The sequence below is a fragment of the Opisthocomus hoazin genome, chromosome 25 (genome assembly GCF_030867145.1).
Source record: "Opisthocomus hoazin isolate bOpiHoa1 chromosome 25, bOpiHoa1.hap1, whole genome shotgun sequence".
Lineage (NCBI taxonomy): Eukaryota > Metazoa > Chordata > Aves > Opisthocomiformes > Opisthocomidae > Opisthocomus > Opisthocomus hoazin.
Window position 1 is genome coordinate 463,180 of NC_134438.1, and position 25,679 is coordinate 488,858.

The 25,679-nt window shown below is 46.0% G+C and overlaps 1 protein-coding gene across 1 annotated transcript in view; it reads right to left on the reverse strand.

Annotated features, from left to right (window-relative positions):
- Positions 1-25,679, reverse strand: part of LOC142364174 (myosin heavy chain, embryonic smooth muscle isoform-like) — a 61,024-nt gene that overhangs the window by 18,966 nt on the left and 16,379 nt on the right. The window contains exons 2-3 of the mRNA XM_075443296.1: positions 7,121-7,142; positions 244-289 (exon numbers count right to left, since the gene is read on the reverse strand). Of these exons, the coding sequence (XP_075299411.1) occupies positions 244-289; positions 7,121-7,142 (68 nt within the window). The remainder of the gene's footprint in view (positions 1-243; positions 290-7,120; positions 7,143-25,679) is intronic.

Consider the following 25,679-nt stretch of genomic DNA (forward strand, 5'->3'; position numbering starts at 1 on the left):
TAGCTATGATAAACACTGTTTCCAGCTCTTAGGTTTGGAAGACCCATGGAATTGGAAAGAATGCATGGCAAATATCTCCCTTTTAAAGCTCTCAGTGTCTCAGCTTCCACTTGGTCAAACCCCACAAGTCTTCAGGCGCAAACTCTATAGATAACGCAACAGCAGCCTGAAATGCTTTGAGAGCTATCACTTGGTACTACCATCACTTAAGAGCAGAATCTCCACCACGCATACTGGTCTCACCTTCAGAAATTTGGAATTTTGGTCCTCCAACAAACAGAAAGGGGGGCTTGCAAGACAAGCAAGACTTGAATTAGTCAGACTGGCCAGGCCTCCGGCAGCCCTGCTTTCCACAGTTTTGACAAACAACAACAAAAATAAACCCACAACACCAAGTAACTGTCTCGACAGCCTTAGTCACTGCAAGGTGTTTTTGTATGGATAAGATCATCACTATTTTTCAAAAATCAAAAAGGTTATGAAAGAACCAAGAGGAAAGCAATACTTACAGAGCCTGTGGCTTTGTTTTTGCCCTGTACTTCAAGTACTTAAGAAAGGCAATCCTACAATCGAGACAGAAGCTTTCTTTCAAGAATTACCGTCCACATGAGAAACAAAGTCTTAAAAAACTGGAATACCTTTAACTTTTGCCAGAAAGAAGGGTAAATGGAACATGAGTGTAATAAAGCAAAACAAAAAAATCCCCAAAATCCAAATTTGCAGTTTCTGCAGAAACGCAGAAATTTTCAGTTCCCCTATTCCCTTGTCTCAGTCAGCAAATGTAACAATCTTGAGCTTCACACCGGAGAGCCTAGGGAGAAAACGTGGTGGTGAAACTCAGACCACAAGAAATTTTCACACCAAGACAGATGCACACTTCTTCCGTTTATGTCTACTAATTTAAATAACTAGCAACTAGCACTGTTTTAGTGAAGAATAACAGGTTTTGACAGAGTTCTGTAAAGCAGCTAGCAAAGGTTTAGTTTACTCAGCTAAGTGATGTGAATTTTGCAAAGCTGCATCATACCTGCTCAGAAAACAACTCAGGATCTAAAAATAAGGTTAGATGTTTCAGTATGAAGCTACCGCTCCTTCCGAAATCACTGGAGAAGGATAGGTACACCTGGGAACATAAGAGGCATTTCTTTTGCTTATCTTCAGACAGGATAGACTGCTTCCTCAGGGTGTCCATCTCTGTCCTCACTTAGAAACAGAACGGAACATAATCAGACACACACTTAACTTCTGTGTTTCAATTAGGGCAGTTAAAGCTCATCCGGGAAATCCTCACCAAGGGGAGCTTCAGTCTGAATGAGCCTACCCATGATCCTGTACTTCAAAGCCAATTATATTTCTTCTGAAATTCATAAAACAGATTAAACAATTTAGTATTTCAGCTACAAAGGCAAATGCAGTCACTGAAAGCCATCATTAACCTGCAAGTACCAGTAATTATGTTATGGTTGAACTCGATGACCTTAAAGGTCTTTTCCAGCTTAAGTGATTCTATGCTTCTATTTCTGAAGCTTAAAACGGCACCACCTAGAAACCTGAATTTTAGTGACAATAAGAGTGGGTTTGGGATGTGAAGGCTTTGAGGAGCAGGGAAGTGAACAAAAGTCTAATTCCATTCACCTGAACCAGAGGTACACAGTACCAGAATGCCTAGAACTGGATACAGCGGTGGTAGATGGATGCAGTTATTTATAGAACTTTACTTCGCACACTACCACGATGGAACACACCTGCCCATTTCAGGTATCTGACCATGAATAGGGTCCAGGTATGGCCACAGTCCAGCTTAGAGTACCCCCTTAACCTCGCGCAGCCTGGAGAACCTGCAAGTTCATGGCAGCCCCCAGGCAGTGAGTGACAACCAGCACTTTTCCTTCTTTTGGAAAGCTGTGTATGCAAACTTTTTTTTAGTTATTTCTACATTTTGCACTGACTTCCCTCCCCATTCAAAAACACAAAGTTTCCAAACTAAAGCAGAGCCCAAGAGTCAGAATTAGGACTCATTACTTAACCTTATTAAAGCAGCTCTAACACATGCATTAACAAGATTTCATTCTTTTCTCTCTTTCCCATGCCACTTAGTGCACACAGGAGTGATGAGCCACAAAGCCAAGTAGTTTAGAAGACTCTGTTTACTCCCTACCCTCCTTGCTTAATCTGTCAAAAACCCTCTCTGGACACATGAGCCCCCCCCTCCACTCACCAGTTACCTGTCCTTGTTCTCTTCCTCACCCTTTCATTCTAAATAACCTTTTCTCCACACCACCTGAGTCTACAGAGGAATAATTGAGAGCAAAGGCAAGAGAGGCTCCTATGCTGGCCTAGGAGCATGGGATAGCTGACCAGACCAACAGACACCAGTGTGGGTCACCTTTGGTCTGAGATGCCCAGGCTAAAGCACAATGGTTGCCTTTAGAAAGCTGGTCCATGTATGACCTGGTTAACAACCGAATAAACCACAATATGCCTGGTGCAGATAAAATTTGCAGATTTACTGGTAAAGTTCTTAACACTACCACCCCACTCCCCCCAAATTCATTAGAGCGCAGATGTGTTGGATGTGAAGCTAAAGCTTCCAGTTATTTACAACAGATATCTTCCATCTTTTCTCCCTTGCTACGCACCAACTAGAACTGTACACGTGTTAGTTCTGATGCTCAACCAAGCACACTGCAGACAAGGATTCAGGCTCACTTTCATTCCACCTTCAATCTATAGATGAGCCTGTTCATAACTCACTGCCGTGCGCTTCTCCCTGCTCTCCATCACCTGGCTCTAGAAAGCCCAGACTCAATTCCTAATTGAAGGGACTACCCTAGTCTCACCTAGCTCTGCCAAGTCCCACAAGCACTAAAGCTTCTCTTCTACCTTTTTACCACCACCACCCACCCACGCTTCCTAGCACTGTGCCCAAGACAATACCTTTAACATTCTTTGTGATTAAACAGAAATGAGACAGTGTGGCTACAGATTCAAACACTCAAAAACTAGGAAACGTTAGTATTCAGGCTGTTCGGCGCTGTAATTCCACCCTCCGTGGTTACACTGTGTTACTGGCTCCGTTCCCCACAGGACCCCTGTGCCTGGGGATGACGTGCCAAGGGATACGCAGGACTCCTCTGCAGGCACACAGCCACCAGCTGTGATGAAACAGGGCGGCTGGGAAAGAAAAGTGTCACAGACAAACAGCTGAATGCCAGACACAAGAAGGCTGTTGAAGGGATGAGTAGAGCTCCTATGTGATGCTCCTTGCGTAAGCCAAGCATTTCACAGCCAGTGCCGCTGGAGAACGTACATGGTGAGCATTTGTGGCATGGCAGACCATTACTGTTACTCTGGCCATGGCCTGAGGTGTCAAACTGGGGGCTGCGTTTGTTTGTAATACTTCTACAGCACCCTGTAAAGGTTTACCTCTCAGGCAAAAGAGACAAAGTTAACCCTACACTTCAGAATGGTGTCGGGAAGATAATTATTCATTCATCAGCATACAAATTGTTCATAAAAAAAAATCCATGCAACTTTCAGAAGTCTCAGTAATATGCATAGCACTGATAATTATTCGTTACAGGATGGATAAAAGTAAATCCATGACTTGCTGTCTATTTAACAAGCCTGTTTAGCATCATCTTTGTGCACAGGTCAGTGCAAAGGCTGTACAGATGGATACTACGGATCACCACCAGCCCTCTACAGTTTTCTAATGTATATGTGAACAGGAACAAGTTAGGGCTGCTTAAATATAACCAATTCTGACACTTCCTAACTTTTGAGTGTTAGGTGTGTAGATTAGACATTCTTCATCTGCAGTATATAAATAAAAATTAATTGTTACAGAAGCGAGACTCATTTGTGTTTTCAAAACGGTTTAGGTTACGTGAACATTTTGCATTTTTCATAAACATATACTTCATTCAGTGCTTACTATAGCAGTGCATTGAATGAAGCGCACAATCAAAGTATCAAACTTCTATTCAGGACACTACCCTATTCTTTTTACTGTGTCTGAACTATGTTTTACAAAGAATAAAAACTTTTCCAGTCTTCATCATGACAGTCTTCGATGGCTCACGAAGCAGCTGATTACACCCACCATCTTAAACTCCTGTCCCATTTGATCACGCTGCTAAGTAGAGAATAAGATTCCAGTTCAACCAGCAACTTAAACAGAATTAGCCAGCACTGCATTAGACTGAGCAACTCATCCTTCCCTTCATCAACATCTTCTACCCCAGCTTTTTTCTGTGCCTTCACTTCATATCAGTTATGCAGCCACGCAACAAACAGAGGAAACTTGTTTCATCTAAAGCCAGATGGACTTCATTTCTTCCCCATGAGGGTGATGAAACACTGGTCCAGGTTGCCCAGAGAAGCTGTGGCTGCCCCCTCCCTGGCAGGGTTCAAGGCCAGGTTGGATGGAGCTGTGAGCAACCTGGTCTGGTGGAAGATGTCCCTGCTGATGGCAGAGGGGTTGGAACCAGATGATCTTTAAGGCCCTTTCCAACCCAAACCATTCTATGATTCTATGACTTTCAGAACAGTAGTTTGAGCCTGCAGTCTCCAAGCCCAGTGAGTGGCCACAGGAATTGTTACGATGACAAAACTCAAAAAGGGGACTACTTTTAGCACAGGTACTGGCACAAAGTGCTTATGGAAACACAGCCAAACAAACAAGGAGTACTTTTTAAACCCCTGTTTTTGACTGTTTAAGTGGTTAAGCACAGGAAAAGTTTTGCAGAAAGGTTGTATAATCTTCATCACACAAGGTTTTCAAAACTCAGCTTTAAAGGGAAGCATATTTTGAAAGGAGGCTCGACAAGAGGCTCACAGAAGTCTCTTCAACCTGGTGCATTCCAAGCTGTCAATAGTGTGTTTAGAAGTACTTGGTATACAAACTCTGTGCAGTTCCATTCTCTGCATAATTCCCTTCCCCCAAAAAAAGTTGTAGGCAATTATACTCCTGTAGAAATTTTAAAAACACTAGTTTTGTTCAAGGCTGCACAGCCATAAATCCAAGAATATTTATAAATCAAAATCCACACAGAAAACAAGTTCTGAAGGATGACTTTCTAATTAGCATTCTGCAGAGCCATGTATTCCCCTAGCACATGACAATGCTAATGCTGCCGACACTCCAGTCACAGCATCCTCCTAAGGCCTCCAAATCTATCTGCAGAGCAATCTTTCCCTCTCTCCAACTTCAAATTATTGCTTTTTTTCCTTCACAGACTGGTCAAAAGTCCTCTCCTGGTTTTCTAGGAGTTTGAGTCTTGACACATTCCAGAATATCTTAATATTAAGTGTTATACACTAGAAATTACAGAAGCTGATGCTTCTGAGTCTGATATAGTTTGAAAACTTCCAACCACATACGCCAGTATCGAATATAGCAAGCCACTTGCTTCTAGCAAGTTGAATTAATATTCCACTGCAAAGAGATCCAAGTGCTCATAGCAACAGATATTCAAACCCATTCATGTCTTGTAAAGCAAAATATTGATAAAAACTCATTGTGAATTTTGAAGTCTAGCAGTAAATCTGAAGAAAGTTCTACATAAATCAGTTAGTGACAAGTTACCAAAAAACCCAAGACTCTGACATAAGTGCATATGCTTTTGTCTGTAATGTACTAAAACTAGAGCTTTTTATTAGCTGCTCGCTTGTAGACATATCAAGTCTACAGCAGTTTTGAAGCTTGATGATTTTTCTTATCTACAAGATAATTTTTGAAAGAACAGAAAGCTTGTTCACAAATATAGTACTGAAAACTGCATCTGAGGGAACCAAATTCACTAAGACTTGCCCAAGTTAATTAAATTTGTGGAAAACTGGCATACACTGCATCAGAAAGCTTTGATACCATTCCTAGTTACAATGGTTGCATAAAGCCTTTAATTTCAGAAGAGAAGTTAAACAGCTAACATCAACTGGAAATTTTAATGGAACTGCTCATTTCAGCCCCTACTAAAGAGAAAATAACGGTTGAGAAAATTATGTGGATTACATTCCAGCTTATCTTTAATAAAAAAGTGATGTTTTTTTTTAAATGCAAAGATGGTGGTTTTCAAAAAGAACAATAAACAAATGACAAAATATCCCAACTTACGGGAATATTATGGTCCTTTCTTCCTTTATGGGAGGAACCAACACGAGCAAGGTGTTGAATAACCTTCTTCGGGTTTTCAGTCTTCCCAGCACCAGATTCACCTCTGCAAAACATTTCAGACATTTTCCTCAAAACTGATTTTCAACAACTTATGAAACCTTTGTTTAAAGCAACCTCATTTCATTCCATTTACGGCTTTGACTACACAACAGACCTTCACTGTCTAGAACAAAAAGCACCGATGTTGCAGGGAACTACACGGTGTTTGTTTAAAATACTTTCTTCATCCTAAAGATCATCTTAGCATTAAGATGTTGATACAATGCATCACATTAGTGTGATTAAAAGCTTTTTGCTATGTGCCTGAATTCCTGTGTTACCTTAAGTAACAAGAAACAGCCCTGTCCTCTGCCTTGATCACAAGTCCAGAGACAGATTTATTCAGAGTGCAGAGACATATATATTAGTTTTCTTAAAATCATTATACACACACACTTTTATATTTAGCATCATTTTAATATATTGTATATACCAGGAGCTGGTTATGAGTATTACCAAGTTGATGGAAACATTCAGTATCTTTAGAAGCCAGTTTCAAAGTACAGTAAAACATATTTTAAAGAAACAGATTCTTTGCACTGCTTATCACAGACTCTTAGCTAGTTAAAAAATATATTTCTGGCCATACGGCTACATGAATTCATTAAGAAATGAATTTATTCGTGCAGAGTGGTACAGTACAGAGATAAATAAAGACAGCAAATGCACATTTACTTCTTAAGACAGAGGTAGAGTTAAAGCAGAACGTGTTTAGACAGAATTTATTGTAGTGTTTACATACACGATATTGTAGGCAGGAAGCGTGACCAAGTTCATATCACTATAATTACAAATGATGTTACTACAGCTCTTTTTAAAAAAATAAAAATTAGGTCTTGTCTTCAGATAAGTCCAGGCACATCAATGGGATTACCAGGTCTCACTTAGCCCTGATTAACTGACAGTAGATTACTGGAGAAAGATCCTATTTCAAGCGAGACAGTGACTGCCACTAGCAACTCTGATGGGTGTGAAGCAGAAACGCATTTCATTAGAGGGATTTGTGTGGAAAAAGTCAAAGTAGTTCCGTCATTCAACAGTCCTTCAGAAATTAAAGGTTGGAAACCAACTACTTTAAGAATGACAAGTGTACATTTTGCATGCTTGCATATTTCTCAGCTAAGATACTCAGAACAGCAATGTTAATTTAGCAGGGGGAGTTTAAGCACATTCTTACAGTCTTCACCTTCCTCCACCATGCTGCATACGTCAGTTTTGCAGCTAGTCTGCATTCACTTGGGTATTTAGTACCTTCAGACCTGCACTTCTTGATCAGATAGGCAGCTTAGAAGCATCCCTATCCTCACATTACACTTAACCTCTGCAAAAATGAGACAATATAGCACTTGAAATTTTAACTTTGCATATACAGAAAGGATATCACCCCAGAAAGGATATCACCCCAGAAAGGATATCACCCCAGATGTTCAAAGAGAATGGACTCTAAAACAATCTCATTTCTTCTTACCTTCCAACCTTCTCAAATGACGGAAAGCCCACGGGACAGCTGCGCTAGCAGAGGTGACCTCTTGCTATGAGGTGGCCATATGTGCACTCCTCCACCCATGAGCAAGCAGCAATGGAGACTGAGGAAGTGCACTCACAGCAGCTTAGCAAACCCATCACGGAAAAGTAGCCTACAAGAGCTAGGTACAAACTTCAGGTGAAACAGCTTATCTGTTTGACCTGACAGAACAGTATCAGTCCCTAGGTTTTGCAGGAGAAAACTTTTAACTGAAAACACTAAAAAAAAAAGTTGATTCTGCAGACAAGCTATGGGATATTTATCACAGCCTCAGTTACCAAGTTGTGACCTGCAATACTAGAGGGTTAATCAAGGCACCTGATTTTATTGATGGCATACATCAATAAAACAGACCCGCTCTCTCGGACCGCACCGGCGCCGCACGCTCCCGAATTCTCAGAAGCAACTACATCAACCTGTACAAAACCATTTTGTTCCATTGTTCCTCATAAGACAAACATCACTGAAAAATAATACAGAATACCAGAGATTAAAAATCACTGTGCTCAATTAGTCAAAACTTTCCAGTGATTGAGAGGGTAGTTCCTTGAAACTTGTTGACTATGCTAGCTTTACTCATTGCATGGGAAAACTTGGAAGGTATTACTTGAAGAGCTGGTTACAAAGAAGATTACTCTGAAAATTAGCTAATGGATAACTCGGTTTCCTTTTAGCCAAGATACCATCGATGTGCAACACAAACTGGGTGTACTTTGGGACCGCTACAAGTGGAAGAACACACTTTGACTCTTAATGAACAATCCCATTTCTACCCAGTCCAGAGTCTCCACATACAAGACAAATGTGAAGACTGACAAGCAGGAATAAAAGACCTCAGGTGCCAATACAGTCTCCCTTTTACTACAGTGTTTACATTAACATAATTCATGACTTCAAGCAATATAATAATATAATAAAAGCAGTCTTGCCTGTTTCTAGATGTGTATTAAAATATGCTTAATGCTAAAACTATTCTAGCAGATAAGAGAAGCAAGAAGAGTAGTACAGCAAAATATCCATTTACGTTTTAAAACAATACCGTTTGTTCTAACTGTCATCAGAGCTTGGGAACGCATTATTAGTCGTGCCTTTAAAATTGCACAAAATCTTTTCTGCCAAATCATAGAAACAAAGTTTATCAAAATTTAAAGGAGGAAAATCTACTCTGACACATCCAGTGACGAGAAAATAGTAGAATAAATACAGTCCAGATGTCGACTTTCTAGAAGGGCAGCACACATTGGAAGAGTCCAGTAATCAACAGGATTTTCTGGCATACGCACCAGTAAAGCTTCATACAGCACAGGAAGGTCGAAAGCTTGCAATACATTCCTTTTGCTAAAAAGCCTTTAAATCTAATAGTGATTTTTTTTTTTCCTCGAGAAAATCTTTATGCAAGTTCTCATTCAAAAGCAATGCTAATGGATGTTATCATCCTAGTTCTCCTCTCCCTGGAGCTTACAAGTATGCCAAATATTTCCTGCGGGACAGAGTGTTAGATAGCTCTGCTGCCATATACTATAAAAGAATTAGAAGATTTAGGATTAAGTCCTTTTCATTTACAGAAATAATGACATCTGCGTACTTTAGTTCTTTCCTAGGAGTGCAAACACACAGATTATAAAAATAAATTAAAATCTACCTCTATCATCCTGTCCAAAAAAGGTAAACTTTTAGTAACACTATGTACAATATTTATGGAATGGAGATTGTATCACGAAGCTAAAGATTAACTTTTTCAAAACCTTATTTTAATACAACTCAATTAATATGTTACCATAAATTTAACAACCAAAGCCCTTGGCAGAGATCCTAGCCTTACTTCAGTCAATGGCAGCTTTGCTAATGACTTCAGTAAGGTCGTAATTTCACCTGCTTTATTTCAGTCTCAATTCCACTACCAGTAGAAACAAAACTTACCAGCCTGAATTCAAATGCTGTATCAACTCCAGCCAGGGGCTACGGCAAACAGCGCATCCAAGCAAGCAAACCGTCCTTAGCAATAGCCTCAGGCTGGAGGTACAAGGTTATTCCATCAATTAACTGAAGGATCTCTCCATTACAAACTACGTTACAGAGACAGGTCAAGGAAAGTCTGACAGTCGCTGGTAAATTGATGCAGTATCTAGAATTAAAGCTTTTTCCCTAGAGCAGCAAAAGCTTCTGCTCTGAAGCAGCTTCAAACACATTTAAAAGACAAAAAGCTCAGCTGGCATAAGCACTTTGAAGTTTCTACATGGTTTTAAATTCATTGCGTGTAAAGCTATAGAGTCCTTTCCAATAAAGGAAAGTACTTTTCAGGCAAATTTATCTCAGCTACAATTTGGTTAGCAAAAATTAGTGACTGACTTCTCAACCAGCTGCAATTTCCCCCCCAAGCAACTTGAGCCCAGATCTTGCACAGAAGTAAAAGGCATTTCCTCTGCTGAACAGATCGCCATCGAGAAAACAAGTAAAGCAAACATAGCGGGAGAGGACTCGCAGGTCATAAAGCAAATCAGCAACACGCAGGAACGGAAGCCAGTCTTCTGACTTCCAGGAGAACAGCATGCTCTTCCCATGCGGCCCACTTCTAGTGGCAGTTGTTATTCCACGAACAGGTCAAACGCCTGCCTGGGAAAGACGCTGTTCTAAAGGAAAACGGTAGCAAAACAGTTGCTTTTCTTATTGTCAGGCAGGTTTGCAACATCTGCACATCTTCTTGTGACAGCTACAGTGCTTTGGTTTCAGCTGCCGCCGGCAACAAAAGCGCCACACGGCCCCCCCTCCCCCCCGCTGCGGTGCGGAGGAGAATGGAAAGAAAACAGGCAGAAAACCGGCGGGTCGGGATAAGGGCAGTTTAACAGAACAGCAAACAGAGGGAAACAGGAACAACAACGATACAGATAAGGAGAAAACACGAGAAAAAACAGACCCGCTCTCTCGGACCGCACCGGCGCCGCACACTCCCGAGCCGCGAGAGGGTTCTCGCCGAGCCGCCCCCCCCACCGGAACCCAGTGTGACGTCACAGGGTATGGAACACCGGGCTCTGTTTGGCCAGGTGGGGTCAGCCCCCACCCCCCGGCTGTGCCCCTTCCTGGAGTCCGGTGAAAATTAACCCTGTTCTGGCCGAACCCAGGACATACAGCACTCAGCACTGGCAGGACAAGGCAACACCACCACCTCTTCCTGAACTGGTAAATGAGTTTCTGGATTTTAGGGAAGTCTAACTAGTTTGAAATTCCTTACTGAAATCGCACTGCGAGAACTGGCACCCTTCCACCACCACCCAGCTAGCCGTGAATGTCACTAGCAGATCAGGGGCTCCGCAGAACGTGCAGTGTAGTGCTGCGAGTCACGTAGACAGAAGGACACAAAATGACACATGCAAAGAAAGCTTTAAAATTCAAAGACAGACTTCTCTTCCTCTTGCTACCTTTGCACAAAGTCTACTGCAAGCTAACAATATTTCCAAAGATAAACATCTGGAGTATATTAGGATGGTCAGATGCAGTTAGTGTCATCTGTCCCATTACAGATCATATCTGTGACTTAAATTGCTGAAAAACTGTTTTGGTTTCGGCTGCCGCCGGCAACAAAAGCGCCACGCAGCCGCCCCTCCCCCCGCCGGCGTGCGGAGGAGAATGAAAAGAAAGAGGCAGAAACAGGTGGGTCGGGATAAGGGCAGTTTAACAGAACAGCAAACAGAGGGAAAACAGGAACAACAACGATACAAATAAGGAGAAAACACAACAACGAACCGTACAACCCAGACAGCCGCTCTCCCGAAACAGGACCGGCGCTGCGTCCCCCCAAGCCGCGAGTGCCTTCCCGCCGCCCCGCCCCCCCTACCGGAACCCAGCGTGACGTCACAGGGTATGGAATACCGGGCTCTGTTTGACCAGGTGGGGTCAGCCCCCACCCCCCGGCTGTGCCCCTTCCTGGATTCCGGTGAAAATTAACCCTGTTCTGGCCAAACCCAGGGCATTATCCACCCCTTATTCCATACCGTCTACGTCATGCCCAGGTCCCCCATTGTCCAGTTGATCACCACCACTTCTCCTGTCTCCAGATATCATTCCCTTAGTCTATGGATCATCACTCTAAAGTGTCCATTGAGTTCATTTAATCCATGACTTTGGGCTCCATCTGTCGTAATGGTCTTCCGTGGCAGGAGGGGTGATGTGTGGTGATGGGCGGTCACTTGCTGCATCCGGAGCTCACGGCTGATGTATCTGGTGCGGCCCGTGCCCACAGTCTGCAGGAGATGTTGATCTTGATGAAGTTGCTGGATGCCAGTTGTTGAAAACCAGGTCCAGTTCCATCATCGCTGTGCTCTGCTAGGTTTTCATCGAAAAAGTCCATCCTTCTTTAATCTGGATGATTCTTACTATGCTACTACTGGTACAAAATATAACAATTATAACAGTGATGACAGAGAGTGACAGGGTTATTTAACAATTAACTTTATACAATTTATTTATGGACTATTCTCGCCCGTAATCAAATCCCCATGAGGTACACATCGGACTTCCCCATCCTTCCGCATTACCCACCAGGTACACCCAGGACCTTGAGCATAAAGAATCCCGCGGACGGGCTTGCCTTCGTCCGAGGCAGGACTAACCCAAACCGTCTTCCCTAACATGTTCCGCATGTGCACTACAGGGACTTTATCTCCTTCTACGGGGCGCTGAGGTTTTGACTGGGCAGGACCAGGCTGGTTGGTGGATCCTCGGCTGTTAACCAACCAGGTGACCTTTGCTAAATGGGGATCCCAATTTTTGAAAGTCCCACCCCCCATTGCCCTCAGATAGTTTTTTTAGCAGCCCGTTGTACCGTTTGATCTTTCCAGAGGCTGGTGCATGGTAGGGGATGTGATACACCCACTCAATACCGTGTTCTTTGGCCCAGGTGTCTATGAGGCTGTTACGAAAATGAGTCCCGTTTTCTGACTCAATTCTTTTGGGGGTGCCATGTCACCACAGGACTTGTTTTTCAAGGCCCAGGATGTTATTCTGGGATGTGGCATGGGGCACAGGGTAGGTTTCCAGCCATCCGGTGGTGGCCTCCACCATTGTGAGCATATAGCGCTTGCCTTGGCAGGTTTGTGGCAGTGTGATGTAGTCAATCTGCCAAGCCTCCCCATATTTATATTTTAGCCATCGTCTTCCATACCACTGAGGCTTTACCTGCTTGGCTTGCTTGATTGCAGCACATGTTTCACATTCATGGATAACCTGTGCGATCGTATCCATGGCCAAGTCCACCCCTCGGTCACGAGCCCATCGGTATGTCGCGTCTCTTCCTTGGTGGCCCGAGGTGTCATGGGCCCACCGAGCTATAAACAGTTCACCCTTATGTTGCCAGTCCAGATCCACCTGAGCCACTTCAATCTTAGCAGCCTGATCTACCTGGTGGTTGTTTTGATGTTCCTCAGTGGCCAGACTCTTAGGGATGTGAGCGTCCACGTGACGGACTTTTATAGCCAACTGCTCTATCCGGGCAGCAATATCTTGCCACAATGGGGCAGCCCAGATAGGTTTGCCTCTGCGCTGCCAGTTGTTCTTCTTCCATTGCTGCAGCCACCCCCACAAGGCATTGGCCACCATCCAAGAGTCGGTGGAAAGATAGAGCACTGGCCACTTCTCTCGACTGGCAATGTCTAAAGCCAGCTGGATGGCTTTCACCTCTGCAAACTGGCTGGACTCACCTTCTCCCTCGGCAGTTTCCGCGACTTGTCGTGTAGGGCTCCATACAGCAGCCTTCCACCTCCGCTGCTTCCCCACAATGCGACAGGACCCATCCATGGACAGGGCATACTGTTTCTCATCTTCTGGCAGCTGGTTATACAGTGGGGCCTCTTCAGCACGTGTCACCTCCTCCTCTGGCGATGCTCCAAAATCTTTGCCTTCTGGCCAGTCCATGATTACCTCCAGAATTCCTGGGCGACTGGGGTTTCCCATTCGGGCGTGCTGGGTGATCAGATCGACCCACTTACTCCACGTAGCATCAGTGGCATGAAGCGTAGAGGGGACCCTCTCTTTGAACATCCAGCCCAGGACCGGCAACCGTGGTACTAGGAGGAGCTGTGCTTCAGTGCCCACCACTTCTGAAGCAGCTCGAACGCCTTCATATGCTGCCAGAATGTCTTTTTCAGTGGGAGTATAGCGGGCCTCGGATCCTATGTATCCCCGGCTCCAAAACCCCAGGAGTCGACCTCGAGTCTCCCCTGGTGCTTTCTGCCAGAGACTCCAGGTTGGGCCATTCTCCCCGGCTGCAGTGTAGAGCACGTTTTTAAAATCTTGCTCTGATCGGACTGGACCAAGGGCTGCGGCATGTACTATCTCCCGTTTAATCTGTTCAAATGCCTGTCGTTGCTCAGGGCCCCATTCAAAATCATTCTTCTTCCGGGTCACGTGATACAGAGGACTCACAATTTGGCTGTAATTTGGGATGTGCATCCTCCAAAAACCCACAACACCCAGGAAAGCCTGTGCTTCCTTTTTGCTGGTTGGTGGAGACATAGCTGCTATTTTGTTGATGACATCCATTGGGATTTGACGGCGCCCATCCTGACATTTTATCCCCAAAAACTGGATCTCTTGCGCAGGTCCCTTGACTTTACTTCGCTTAATGGCGAAACCGGCTTTCAGAAGGATTTGAACTATTTTCTCCCCTTTCTCAAAAACCTCCTCCGCTGTGTCGCCCCATATAATGATGTCGTCAATGTACTGCAGATGTTCTGGGGCTTTACCCTTTTCCAGTGCAGTCTGGATTAGTCCATTGCAAATGGTGGGACTGTGTTTCCACCCCTGGGGCAGTCGGTTCCAGGTGTACTGGATGCCCCTCCAGGTGAAAGCAGACTGTGGCCTGCACTCTGCTGCCAAAGGGATGGAGAAGAATGCATCAGCGATGTCAGTTGTCGCATACCACTTGGCTGCCTTTGACTCCAGCTGATATTGAAGTTCTAGCATGTCTGGCACGGCAGCACTCAGCGGTGGTGTGACTTCATTCAGGCCACGGTAGTCTATTGTCAGTCTCCACTCTCCAGTAGATTTTCTTACTGGCCATATGGGACTATTAAAGGGTGAGCGAGTTTTGGTGATCACTCCTTGACTCTCCAGCTGGCGGATCAGCTGATGAATGGGGAGAAGGGAGTCTCGGTTGGTACGATACTGTCGCCGGTGCACCATTGTGGTTGCGATGGGTACCTGTTATTCTTCAACCCTCAGCAACCCCACAACGGAAGGATCCTCTGAGAGACCAGGCAAAATCGACAGCTGTTTAATTTCTTCCGTCTCCACAGCAGCTATGCCAAAAGCCCACCGATACCACTTTGGGTCCTTGAAATAGCCTCTCCTAAGATAGTCTATGCCAAGGATGCACGGAGCCTCGGGGCCAGTTACAATGGGGTGCTTCTGCCAGTCCTGCCCAGTGAGGCTCACTTCAGCCTCCAGTAGACTCAGCTCTTGGGACCCCCCTGTCACCCCAGAAATGCAAATGGACTCTGACCCTTTGAACTCTGATGGCATTAAAGTACACTGTGCACCAGTGTCCACTAGAGCTTTATACTCTTGTGGATCTGACGTGCCAGGCCACCGAATCCACACCATCCAATAAACACGGTTGTCCCTTTCCTCCACCTGGCTGGAGGCAGGGCCCCTCTAATCCTCGTCAGAGAATTTGCTGCTCACCTGCTGTAAAAATAACTTGGAGGTCCCCTCCAGAGGATCGGAATCAAGGTCAAACTGTCTACCTGGTCTGGAGAGCTGGCTTCTGGAAACTGGAGCGGCACTTTTCCTAACAGAATCCCCTTTGGTGATTGTTTTACCTCGCAACTCACGTACTCGGGCCTCTAGACTTGAGGTGGGTTTTCCATCCCACTTCCTCATGTCCTCTCCGTGGTCACGCAGGTAGAACCACAGGGTGCCCCGGGGTGTATAGCCTCTGTATTCCCTCTCCTGAGCAGAGAAACGCCTGCCCCTAATAGCTGAGACACTGGCCCGTACAGGTGGGGAGTAGGACATATTCCTGTCTAGTCGCTTGACCAGTTTCTCCACGGCTGAGACAAGGGAGGAAGAGAGACTTTCCTCATATTGGCGGAGTCTGACAGCCACCTCATCCACTGTTGGTGCGTCTTTACCTTTCCAGTTTACAACTGCCAGTGAGTTAGCATGCAAGGAGGGTGCGCTCCACACAAACTTCCTCCACATGGATTGTGAGCACTGGAGTTCATCTGGGTCTGTGGGTACCTGCTCATCGTCTGTGTCACAGTAAACCAGCTCCCGCACAGCTAATTCCCTGAAGTACTGAATACCCCTTTCCATATTGGTCCACTTGCCAGGGTAGCATACATAATCGTCACTGAAGGGGTACCTCTCCCTCACGCCTGACAGAAGTCTCCTCCAGAGGCCGAGGATTTGTTCCTTTTTCCCAACGGCCTTGTCAATGCCCCCATCCCTGGCCAGGGATCCCAGCTGCTTGGCTTCCTTGCCCTCTAATTCCAAGCTGCTGGCCCCGTTATCCCAGCACTGCAGCAGCCAGGTGGCAATGTGCTCGCCAGGGTGGCGGCTGAAATCTTTCCGCATGTCCCGCAGCTCGCCCAGGGACAGGGACCGGGTGATGATCTCTGTCTCTATCTCCCGTGATGACCCTGGCTCATCATCATCCCTCCCAGAGCGATCTGCTCTCTTTGCGTCTTTCTTTAGTTTTACAGGGGCGACTGCTACCGGCACAGGTTGGTCACTGGGCTCAGCCACGCTGCCTGCAGCTGAAGCTGGGGCTGGAGCAGCTGCTGTGCCCGCTGGGGAAACCGAGGTAGACCCTGCAGCTGTGGCAGCGGCGCTGCCAGTATGGGGGGCTGTGACTGCCTGCTGGGCTGGAGGGGCTGCAGGGCCGGCTGGGGGGGCAGCGTCAGTCGCAGCGCCTGCCGCTTCGCTTCCCCCCCTTTCCCCTTTAAGGCACTGAACAGTGTTGAACATGGCTCGGTAGGCATGGGCCAGACCCCAGCACATTGTGGTGATCTGTGTCTCTCTGGAGTTCCCAGGGTGGCAGCACACTTTTTTCAGATATTTTACTAGTTTTTCCGGATTCTGTATTTGTTCGGGGGTGAGTTTAAAACACACTGGTGGTGCCCACTGCTCTAGACATCTGCCCATGCTGTCCCACACACCCAGCCACTCACAGCTATCCAGCCCCGGGGCAGGTCTCTGCAGGATGTTCTTAACGACTTGCTTAACCCTAAACAAAACCCAGAACCCGTTCAGCAGGCAGAACAAAAGGAGAGTGCTGCCCTGAGCATCCCACGGGTACTCGAAATTCTCAAAAGCAGTTAGGACCAGCCTGAGGAAAAGAGGGGGGGCGAAAGAGTGGGGGAAGGTATCCCCTTCGGTTTTCCCCACAGGCTGGGTTTGATTATTAACAAAATCTAAGACATAGGATCCGAGGTACGGAAATGACTGCAGTGCCGCATGCAAATACAAGCCTAATTTCATGCACAGTGATGTTATCATATCATAAGTCGATATCGTACAGTACAGCAAAATCATCATCCTGATCTTTTTTCCCGAGGTAACAAACAGCACGGCGGCAAACACATACAGCAAGTAAGGATTTACGTAGCACAGATATTTGATCAAAGTCAGAAACATTTTTACCGGCGACTTTAACTAGCACAGTAAATGCGTATAATAAATTTTAACAAAATCTATGAAAGCAGTTTTAACACCCGCTGCTCAGCCCTGCCGTTATCCCCGCTCCACGTCTGGGTGCCAATTTAATGTTTCGGTTTCGGCTGCCGCCGGCAACAAAAGCGCCACGGGACCGCCCCTCCCCTTGCCGGCGTGCAGAGGAAAATGAAAAGAAAAAGGCAGAAACTGGTGGGTCGGGATAAGGGCAGTTTAACAGAACAGCAAACAGAGGGAAACAGGAACAACTACGGTACAAATAAGGAGAAAACACAACAACGAACCACACGACCCAGACAGCCGCTCTCCCGAACAGCACCGGCGCCGCACCCCCCCCAAGCCGTGAGTCCCTATCCGCTGCACAGCCCCCCCAGCAGAAGCCAGCGTGCTGTCACATGGTATGGAATACCGGGCTCTGTTTGGCCAGGTGGGGTCAGACCCCACCCCCCGGCTGTGCCCCTTCCTGGAGTCCAGTGAAAATTAACCCTGTCCTGGCCAAACCCAAGACATCGGGACACCTACAGCAGGCTGCACAGGACCTTGTCCAGGCGGATCTTCAATTTCTTCAGAGAAGGAGACTCCACAACCTCCCTGGGCAGCCTGTTCCAGGGTTCCATCACCCTCAGAGGGAAGAAATTCTTCCTCATGTTCAGGTGGAACTTCCTGTGCCTCGGTTTGTGCCCATTGCCCCTTGTCCTGTCACTGGGCACCACTGAAAAGAGCTTGCCCCCATCCCCCTGACACCCACCCTTCAGATATTTATCAGCATTTATTAGGTTCCCTCTCAGCCTTCTCTTCTTCAGGCTGAACAAGCCCAGCTCCCTCAGCCTCTCCTCGTAGGGAACATGTTCCAGTCCCCTCACCATCCTTGTAGCCGTCCGCTGGACTCTCTCCAGTAGCTCCTCATCTTTCTTGAACTGGGGAGCCCAGAACTGGACAGCGTACTTCAGATGAGGCCTCACCAGGGCAGTGTAGAGGGGAAGCAGAACCTCCCTCGTCCTGCTGGCCACACTCTTCTTGATGCACCCTAGGATCCCATCGGCTTTCTTGGCAGCCAGGGCACACTGCTGCCTCATGGTTAACCTGTTGTCCACCAGGACACCCAGGTCCCTCTCCGCAGAGCTGCTCTCCAGCAGGTCCACCCCAAGCCTGCACTGATGCATGGGGTTGTTCCTCCCCAGGTGCAGGACCCTGCATTTGCCTTTGTTAAACCTCATCAGGTTCCTCTCTTCCCAAATTTCCAGCCTATCCAGGTCATGCTGAATGGCAGCACAGCCTTCCGCTGTGTCCACCACACCTCCCATTTTTGTGTCATCAGCAAACTTGCTGAGGGTACATTCTAACTCTTCATCCAGGTCGTTGATGAAGAAGCTAAACAAGACTGGGCCCAGCACTGACCCCTGAGGGACACCACTAGTTACCAGCCTCCAACTAGACTCAGCGCCACTGATGACAACCCTCTGAGTTCTGCCATTCAGCCAGTTCTCAATCCACTTCACCGACCACTCATGCAGCCAACACTTCCTGAGCATCCCTAGGAGGATATTATGGGAGACAGTGTGGAAAGCCTTGCTGAAGTCAAGTCAACACAACAGAACACAACACGTGAGAACACATCAGAACACAACAGAACACAACAAAACACTACACATGAGAAAACATCAGAACACGTCAGAACACAACAGAACACAGCAGAACACTACACATGAGAACACAAGACAACACAACAGAACACAAAAGACCACAACAGAACACAAAAGTACACAACAGAATAGAATACTACACATGAGAACACAACAGAACAAAACCGAAAAAAACAGAACAAAACAGAACAGTACACATGAGAACACATCACAAAACAACAGAACACAAAAGATCACTACACATCAGAACACAACAGAACACAGCAGAACACAGCAGAACACAACAAAATACATGAGAAAACAATAGAACACAATAAAAAACCCAGAACACTAAATATGAGAACACAACAGAACACAAGAGAACACAACAGAACACAAGAGAACACAACAGAACAAAACAGAACACTACATGTGAACAGAAGAGAACACAAAAGAGCACAAGAGATCACAACAGAAAACAACAGAACACTACACATGAGAACACATCAGAACACAACAGAAGACACAGAACACAACAGAACACCACTGAACACAACACAACACAACACATGAGAACACAGCAAAACACAACAGAACGCAACAGAACACAACAGAACACTACAGAGCACAAGAGAACACTACACATAAGAACACATCAGAACACAGCAGAACACTACAGAACACAACAGAACACATCAGAACACAGCAGAACACAACAGAAAACAACAGAACACAACAGAACAAAACAGAACACTACACATCAGAACACAACAGAACGCTGCAGAACACAACAGAACACAGCAGAACACAGCAGAACACAAAAGAATACATCAGAACACAACAGAACACAACAAAAAACAACAGAACACTAAACATGAGAACACATGAGAACATATCAGAACACAACAGAACACAAGAGAACACTACACATGAGAACACAACAGAACACATCAGAACACAACAGAAAACAACAGAAAACAACAGAACGCTACAGAACACAATACATCAGAACACAACAGAACACATAAGAACACAGCAGAACACAACAGAAAACAACAGAACACAACAGAACACAACACAATACTACACATGAGAACACATGAGAACACAACAGAACAAAACAAAAAACAATAGAACACTAAACATGAGAACGAATCAGAACACAACAGAACACAGCAGAACACATCAGAACACAACAGAATACATCAGAACACAATAGAACACAACAAAAAACAAAAGAACACTAAACATGAGAACGCGTGAGAACATATCAGAACACAGCAAAACACAACACAATATTACAGAACACAGGAGAACACTACACGTAAACACAACAGAGTACAAGAGCTCACAACAGAACACAGCTGAACACTACACATGAGAACACATCAGAACACAACAGAAGACACAGAACACAACAGAACACCACTGAACACAACAGAACACTACACATGAGAACACTTCAAAACACAACAGAACGCAACAGAACACAAGAGAACACTACACATAAGAACACATCAGAACACAGGAGAACACTACAGAACACCACAGAACACAATACATCAGAACACAACAGAACACATCAGAACACAGCAGAACACAACAGAAAACAACAGAACACAACAGAACAAAACAGAACACTACACTTGAAAACACAACAGAAGACAACAGAACACAAGAGAACACAGTAGAACATAACAGAACACATCAGAACGCTACACATTTGAACAGAACAGAACACAACAGAACACAACAGAACACTACAAGTGAACACAAGAGAACACAAGAGAACACAACACAACTGAACACAACAGAACACAGCAGAACACAACAGAACACAACAGAACACTACACGTGAGAACACAACAGAACACTACACATGAGAACACATCAGAACACAACAGAACACAACAGAGCATTACAGAACCACACAGAATCACAGAATAGTAGGGGTTGGAAGGGACCTCTGTGGGTCATCTAGTCCAACCCTCGTGCCGAAGCAGGGTCACCTACAGCAAGCTGCACAGGACCTTGTCCAGGCGGGTCTGGAATATCTCCAGAGAGGGAGACTCCACAACCTCTCTGGGCAGCCTGTTCCAGTGCTCCGTCACCCTCAGAGGGACGAAGTTCTTCCTCATGTTCAGACGGAACTTCCTGTGCCTCAGTTTGTGCCCTTTGCCCCTTGTCCTGTCACTGGGCACCACTGAAAAGAGCTTGGCCCCATCCTCCTGACAGCCACCCTTCAGATATTTGTAAGCGTTTATAAGGTCCCCTCGCAGCCTTCTCTTCTTCAGGCTGAACAAGCAGAACATCAGAACACATGTGAACACATCAGAACACAACAGAACGCAACAGAACCTTACACATCAGAACACAACAGAACACAACAGAAGACTACAACTGAGAACACAATAGAACACAACAGAACAGAACACTGCACCTGAGAACACATCAGAACAAAACAGAACACAACAGAACACTACACATGAAAACACAACAGAACACAAAAGAACACAACCGAACACAACACAATACTACACATGAGAACACATCAGAACACAACAGAACACGAGAACACTACACATGTGAACAGAATTGAACAGAACAGAACAGAACAGAACACTACACATGAGAACACAACAGAATAGTACACATGAGAACACATCAGAACACCAGAGAACACAACAGAACACAATATAACACAACAGAACACATCAGAACACAGGAGAACAATATAAATGAGAACACAAGAAAACATATCAGAACACAATAGAACGTCAGAACACATCAGAACACAACAGAAAAAAAACAGAACACAGCAGAACACAACAGAACACAGCAGAACAAAACAGAAAAAAACAGAGCAATACAGGTGAACAAAAGAGAACACAACAGAACACTGCACATCAGAACACAACAGAACACAAAAGAACAAATCAAAAAACAACAGACCACTAAACATGAGTACACACCAGAACACAGGAGAACACAACACAACACTACAGAACGCAACAGAACACTACATGTGAACACAACAGAAGAGAAGAAGGAAAGAAAACAGAATTAGTTGCCTGGACAGGTTGCAAAAAAAATATATACGTATTCCCTCAGGGATAGGTTCTTACCTATGTACACTTTCCCTATGTCCAAACAAAAAATTAATTCAAATAGTGTTACATGTCCTTACAGAAACTGTATATCTGATGTTTCCTTCTTCAGTAGTTATCCCTAAACAAATTTTCTTCTGTGCTAAACACATATGCTTCTAGTATTAGGGCATGTAGATCGCAGCCAGAAGAGGTTTACCTGGAAAGCGGTTGCTCAGCCTCATCTGCCCATGGCACTGCTCGCACAGAGGCACAGAGACTGGGGCTGCTTGCTTGTCCTGCTATCTGAAATTTCAAAAGTAGACCAGGCGTGCCTGCCGGGCGCTTTTCGCAGCCCTGCTCTGAAAATGCGAACGTCTGCAGATAGCTCGCAGCCAGAAAGAGCTAGCCTGGAAAGCTGTTGCTCAGCCTCATCTGCCCATGGCACTGCTCGCACAGAGGCACAGAGACTGGGGCTGCTTGCTTGTCTTGCCCCCTCAAACTTCAAACGTAGCTTTGGGGGTCCATGCCAGGCGCCATTCACAGCACTGCTTCAAAAATACAAACGTCTGCAGATAGCTCGCAGCCAGAAAGAGCTAGCCTGGAAAGCTGTTGCTCAGCCCCATCTGCCCATGGCACTGCTCGCACAGAGGCACAGAGACTGAGGCTGCTTGCTTGTCTTGCCCCCTCCAACTTCAAACGCATATCTGGGGGTCCGTGCAAAAGGCTCCGGCAGCCCTGCTCCAAAAATGCTAACGTCTGCAGATAGCTCGCTGCCAGAAAGAGCTAGCCTGGAAAGCTGTTGCTCAGCCTCATCTGCCCATGGCACTGCTCGCACAGAGACACAAAGACTGGGGCTGCTTGCTTGCCTTGCCACCTCAAACTTCAAACGTATATTAAGGGGTCCCTGCTGGGCCCTTTTTGCAGCCTTGCTCCCAAAACGCGAACATCTGCAGCTAGCTCGCAGCCAAAAGTGGCTAGCCTGGAAAGCTGTTGCTCAGCCTCATCTGCCCATGGCACTGCTCGCACAGAGGCACAGAGACTGGGGCTGCTTGCTTGTCTTGCCACCTCAAACTTCAAACGTATCTTTGGGGGTACATGCCAGGCGCCATTCGCAGCACTGCTCCAAAAATACAAACGTCTGCAGATAGCTCGCAGACAGAAAGAGCTAGCCTGGAAAGCTGTTGCTCAGCCCCATCTGCCCAGGACACTGCTCGCAGAGAGGCATAGAGACTGGGGCTGCTTGCTTGTCTTGCCACCTCAAACTTCAAACCTAGCCTGGGATTGGGAGGAGTCTCTGCCAGGCGCCTGCACAGCATTGCTCCGAGAATGCGAACGTCTGCAGATAGCTCGCAGGCAGAAGGGGCTAGCCTGGAAAGCTGTTGCTCAGCCTCATCTGCCCATGGCACTGCTCGCACAGAGGCACAGAGACTGGGGCTACTTGCTTGTTTGCCCTGTCAAACTTCAAACGTAGCTTTGAGGGTTCGTGCCGGGCTCCTCCGGCGGAAGATCTCCGAAAATACAAACGTCTGCACATAGCTAGCAGCTAGAAAAAGCCAGTCTGGAAAGCTGTTGCTCAGCCTCATCTGCCCATGGCACTGCTCGCACAGAGTCACAGAGACTGGGGGTGCTTACTTGTCTTGCACTCTCAAATTTCAAACGTAGATTTGGGTGTCCGTGCTGGGGGCTACGGCATCCCTGCTAAAAAAGTGCGAACGTCTGCAGATAGCTCTCAGCCAGAAAGACCTAGCCTGGAAAACTGTTGCTCAGCCTCATCTGCCCATGGCACTGCTCGCACAGAGGCACAGAGACTGGGGCTGCTTGCTTGTCTTGCCCCCTCAAACTTCAAACGTAGCTTTGGGGGTCCGTGCCGGGGGCCTCCAGCAGCCCTGCTCTGAATATGCGAACGTCTGCAGATAGCTCACAGCTTAACAGGAAGAATGATGTGGGGAGCTGGAAACGTAAGAATGGGTCATTCCTCCCTTTTCCCCACCGCTGTTTGAGCAGGAGCAGAGTGTAGTTCCGCAGGCATTTGTGACCAGCTGCAGTTCGCGTAACGCACTTTCCATGGGACTCGCACCACAGATGGGGAAGATACTGCGGAAAAGTCACCTGCTGTGTTTACACGTGACAGGCAGTGATGGTCTGGGGCTGTGACTGCCCTGAGGTGCGGGTCCTCGCTGCTGCAGAAAGACAGCAGCAGGCAGTTAATACAGAGTTTTTGCAAAGTGTTTCCTTCTCATCCCTCCCAAATGAATAGAGACAGTGTTTATTAGGGAACTCGGTCACCAAGACGTGTGGGTTTTTTATTCTTTCAACCCTCAGACTTACGGCAAGAGCTAGCAGTACGGGAGAGGCAACAAGAAGTCACCCGAAAGTCAGCGCCCAGTTCTCCGACTCTAGACTGTGAAAAGATGGATTCGGCTGTCCAGGCATCTCTCTCCTTGCCAGCTACACCTGTTGGAAAAGGATCGGAAAATAGTTTTCCTTCCCCAAAAGGTATAATTTGTAGAAACTGTGTCTAGTTGTTAGGCAGTACCTGCAGCTTGTTAACAAACAATTTCAGGCCAGGTGCTTGTTGGTGAACTTGAAGTAAGTGTAGGTAGGTGTGGATCCCACCTGCATTGGATCAGGTGTGTTTAAATCCTGGGCAGCATCAGGTGCATTTAAGGAGTATAATCAGTAAACAGCGTGGAGAAGCAGGATGGTGAAGCTTAGATACTGCTTTTACCGGGGCAAGGGTTTGTGCTCTGCAGTGGATGCCTGCAGCAGAGCTCTGAAGACCTTTGAGATCGCAGGGAAGTGCAGTGGCTGATATTTCTGCTTAAATGTGGGGCAGCAGTGGTGAGTAAATAGTGGGCAGTAATTCAAACAGTCTAGACTGCCCCTGTTACAACACACACTTTTTGGGGGTCTTGTTTTCTCTATGAGGCAGCAGGGTGTTAGTCCAGTCCGCTTCCCTGTCTGGAAGGCTCTGGACAACTGCAAGGATTAATACGTTATTTTTCAAATTAGAAAGAATAGATTCCAGGGGAAGCTCTGGCTGGATTAGATGGATTGCGGGCAATAGCCTTGCAGATGGAGAGTGCGAGAGCTCTGTGTGTAGTTCTAATGGGAAAGAGGGCAGTGGACAGGAATTAAGCTTTTTCATTTTTCCATGGCTAGTGATCATGTAGTCTGCGTGTTATTGTGGGGTAATTGTGTGAATAGCATGCAGTAGGATTTTAGATTTACTTTTTTACATTGGAGTTTATTTATTGAAATTGAAACAAACAAAAAAAAAACAAATAAAAAAAACCTGTGGAGAAGTGCAGCAGGTAATAAAATGTGTCTGTGTTTGCAGCTATACCAAATGGATTTGGTACCAGCCCCCTTACTCCTTCGGCTAGAATATCTGCACTCAACATTGTGGGAGATCTGTTGCGGAAAGTGGGGGTGAGTGCTCTGAACTGAAGTATTCCTGTCTCGGTGGGGTTGTCACTGAGCTTTCATCCTTGTGCACAATCACAAGGTCTTGGCCTGTGCTGTAGTTTCCAAAGCATCCATATTCAGTGTTTAGT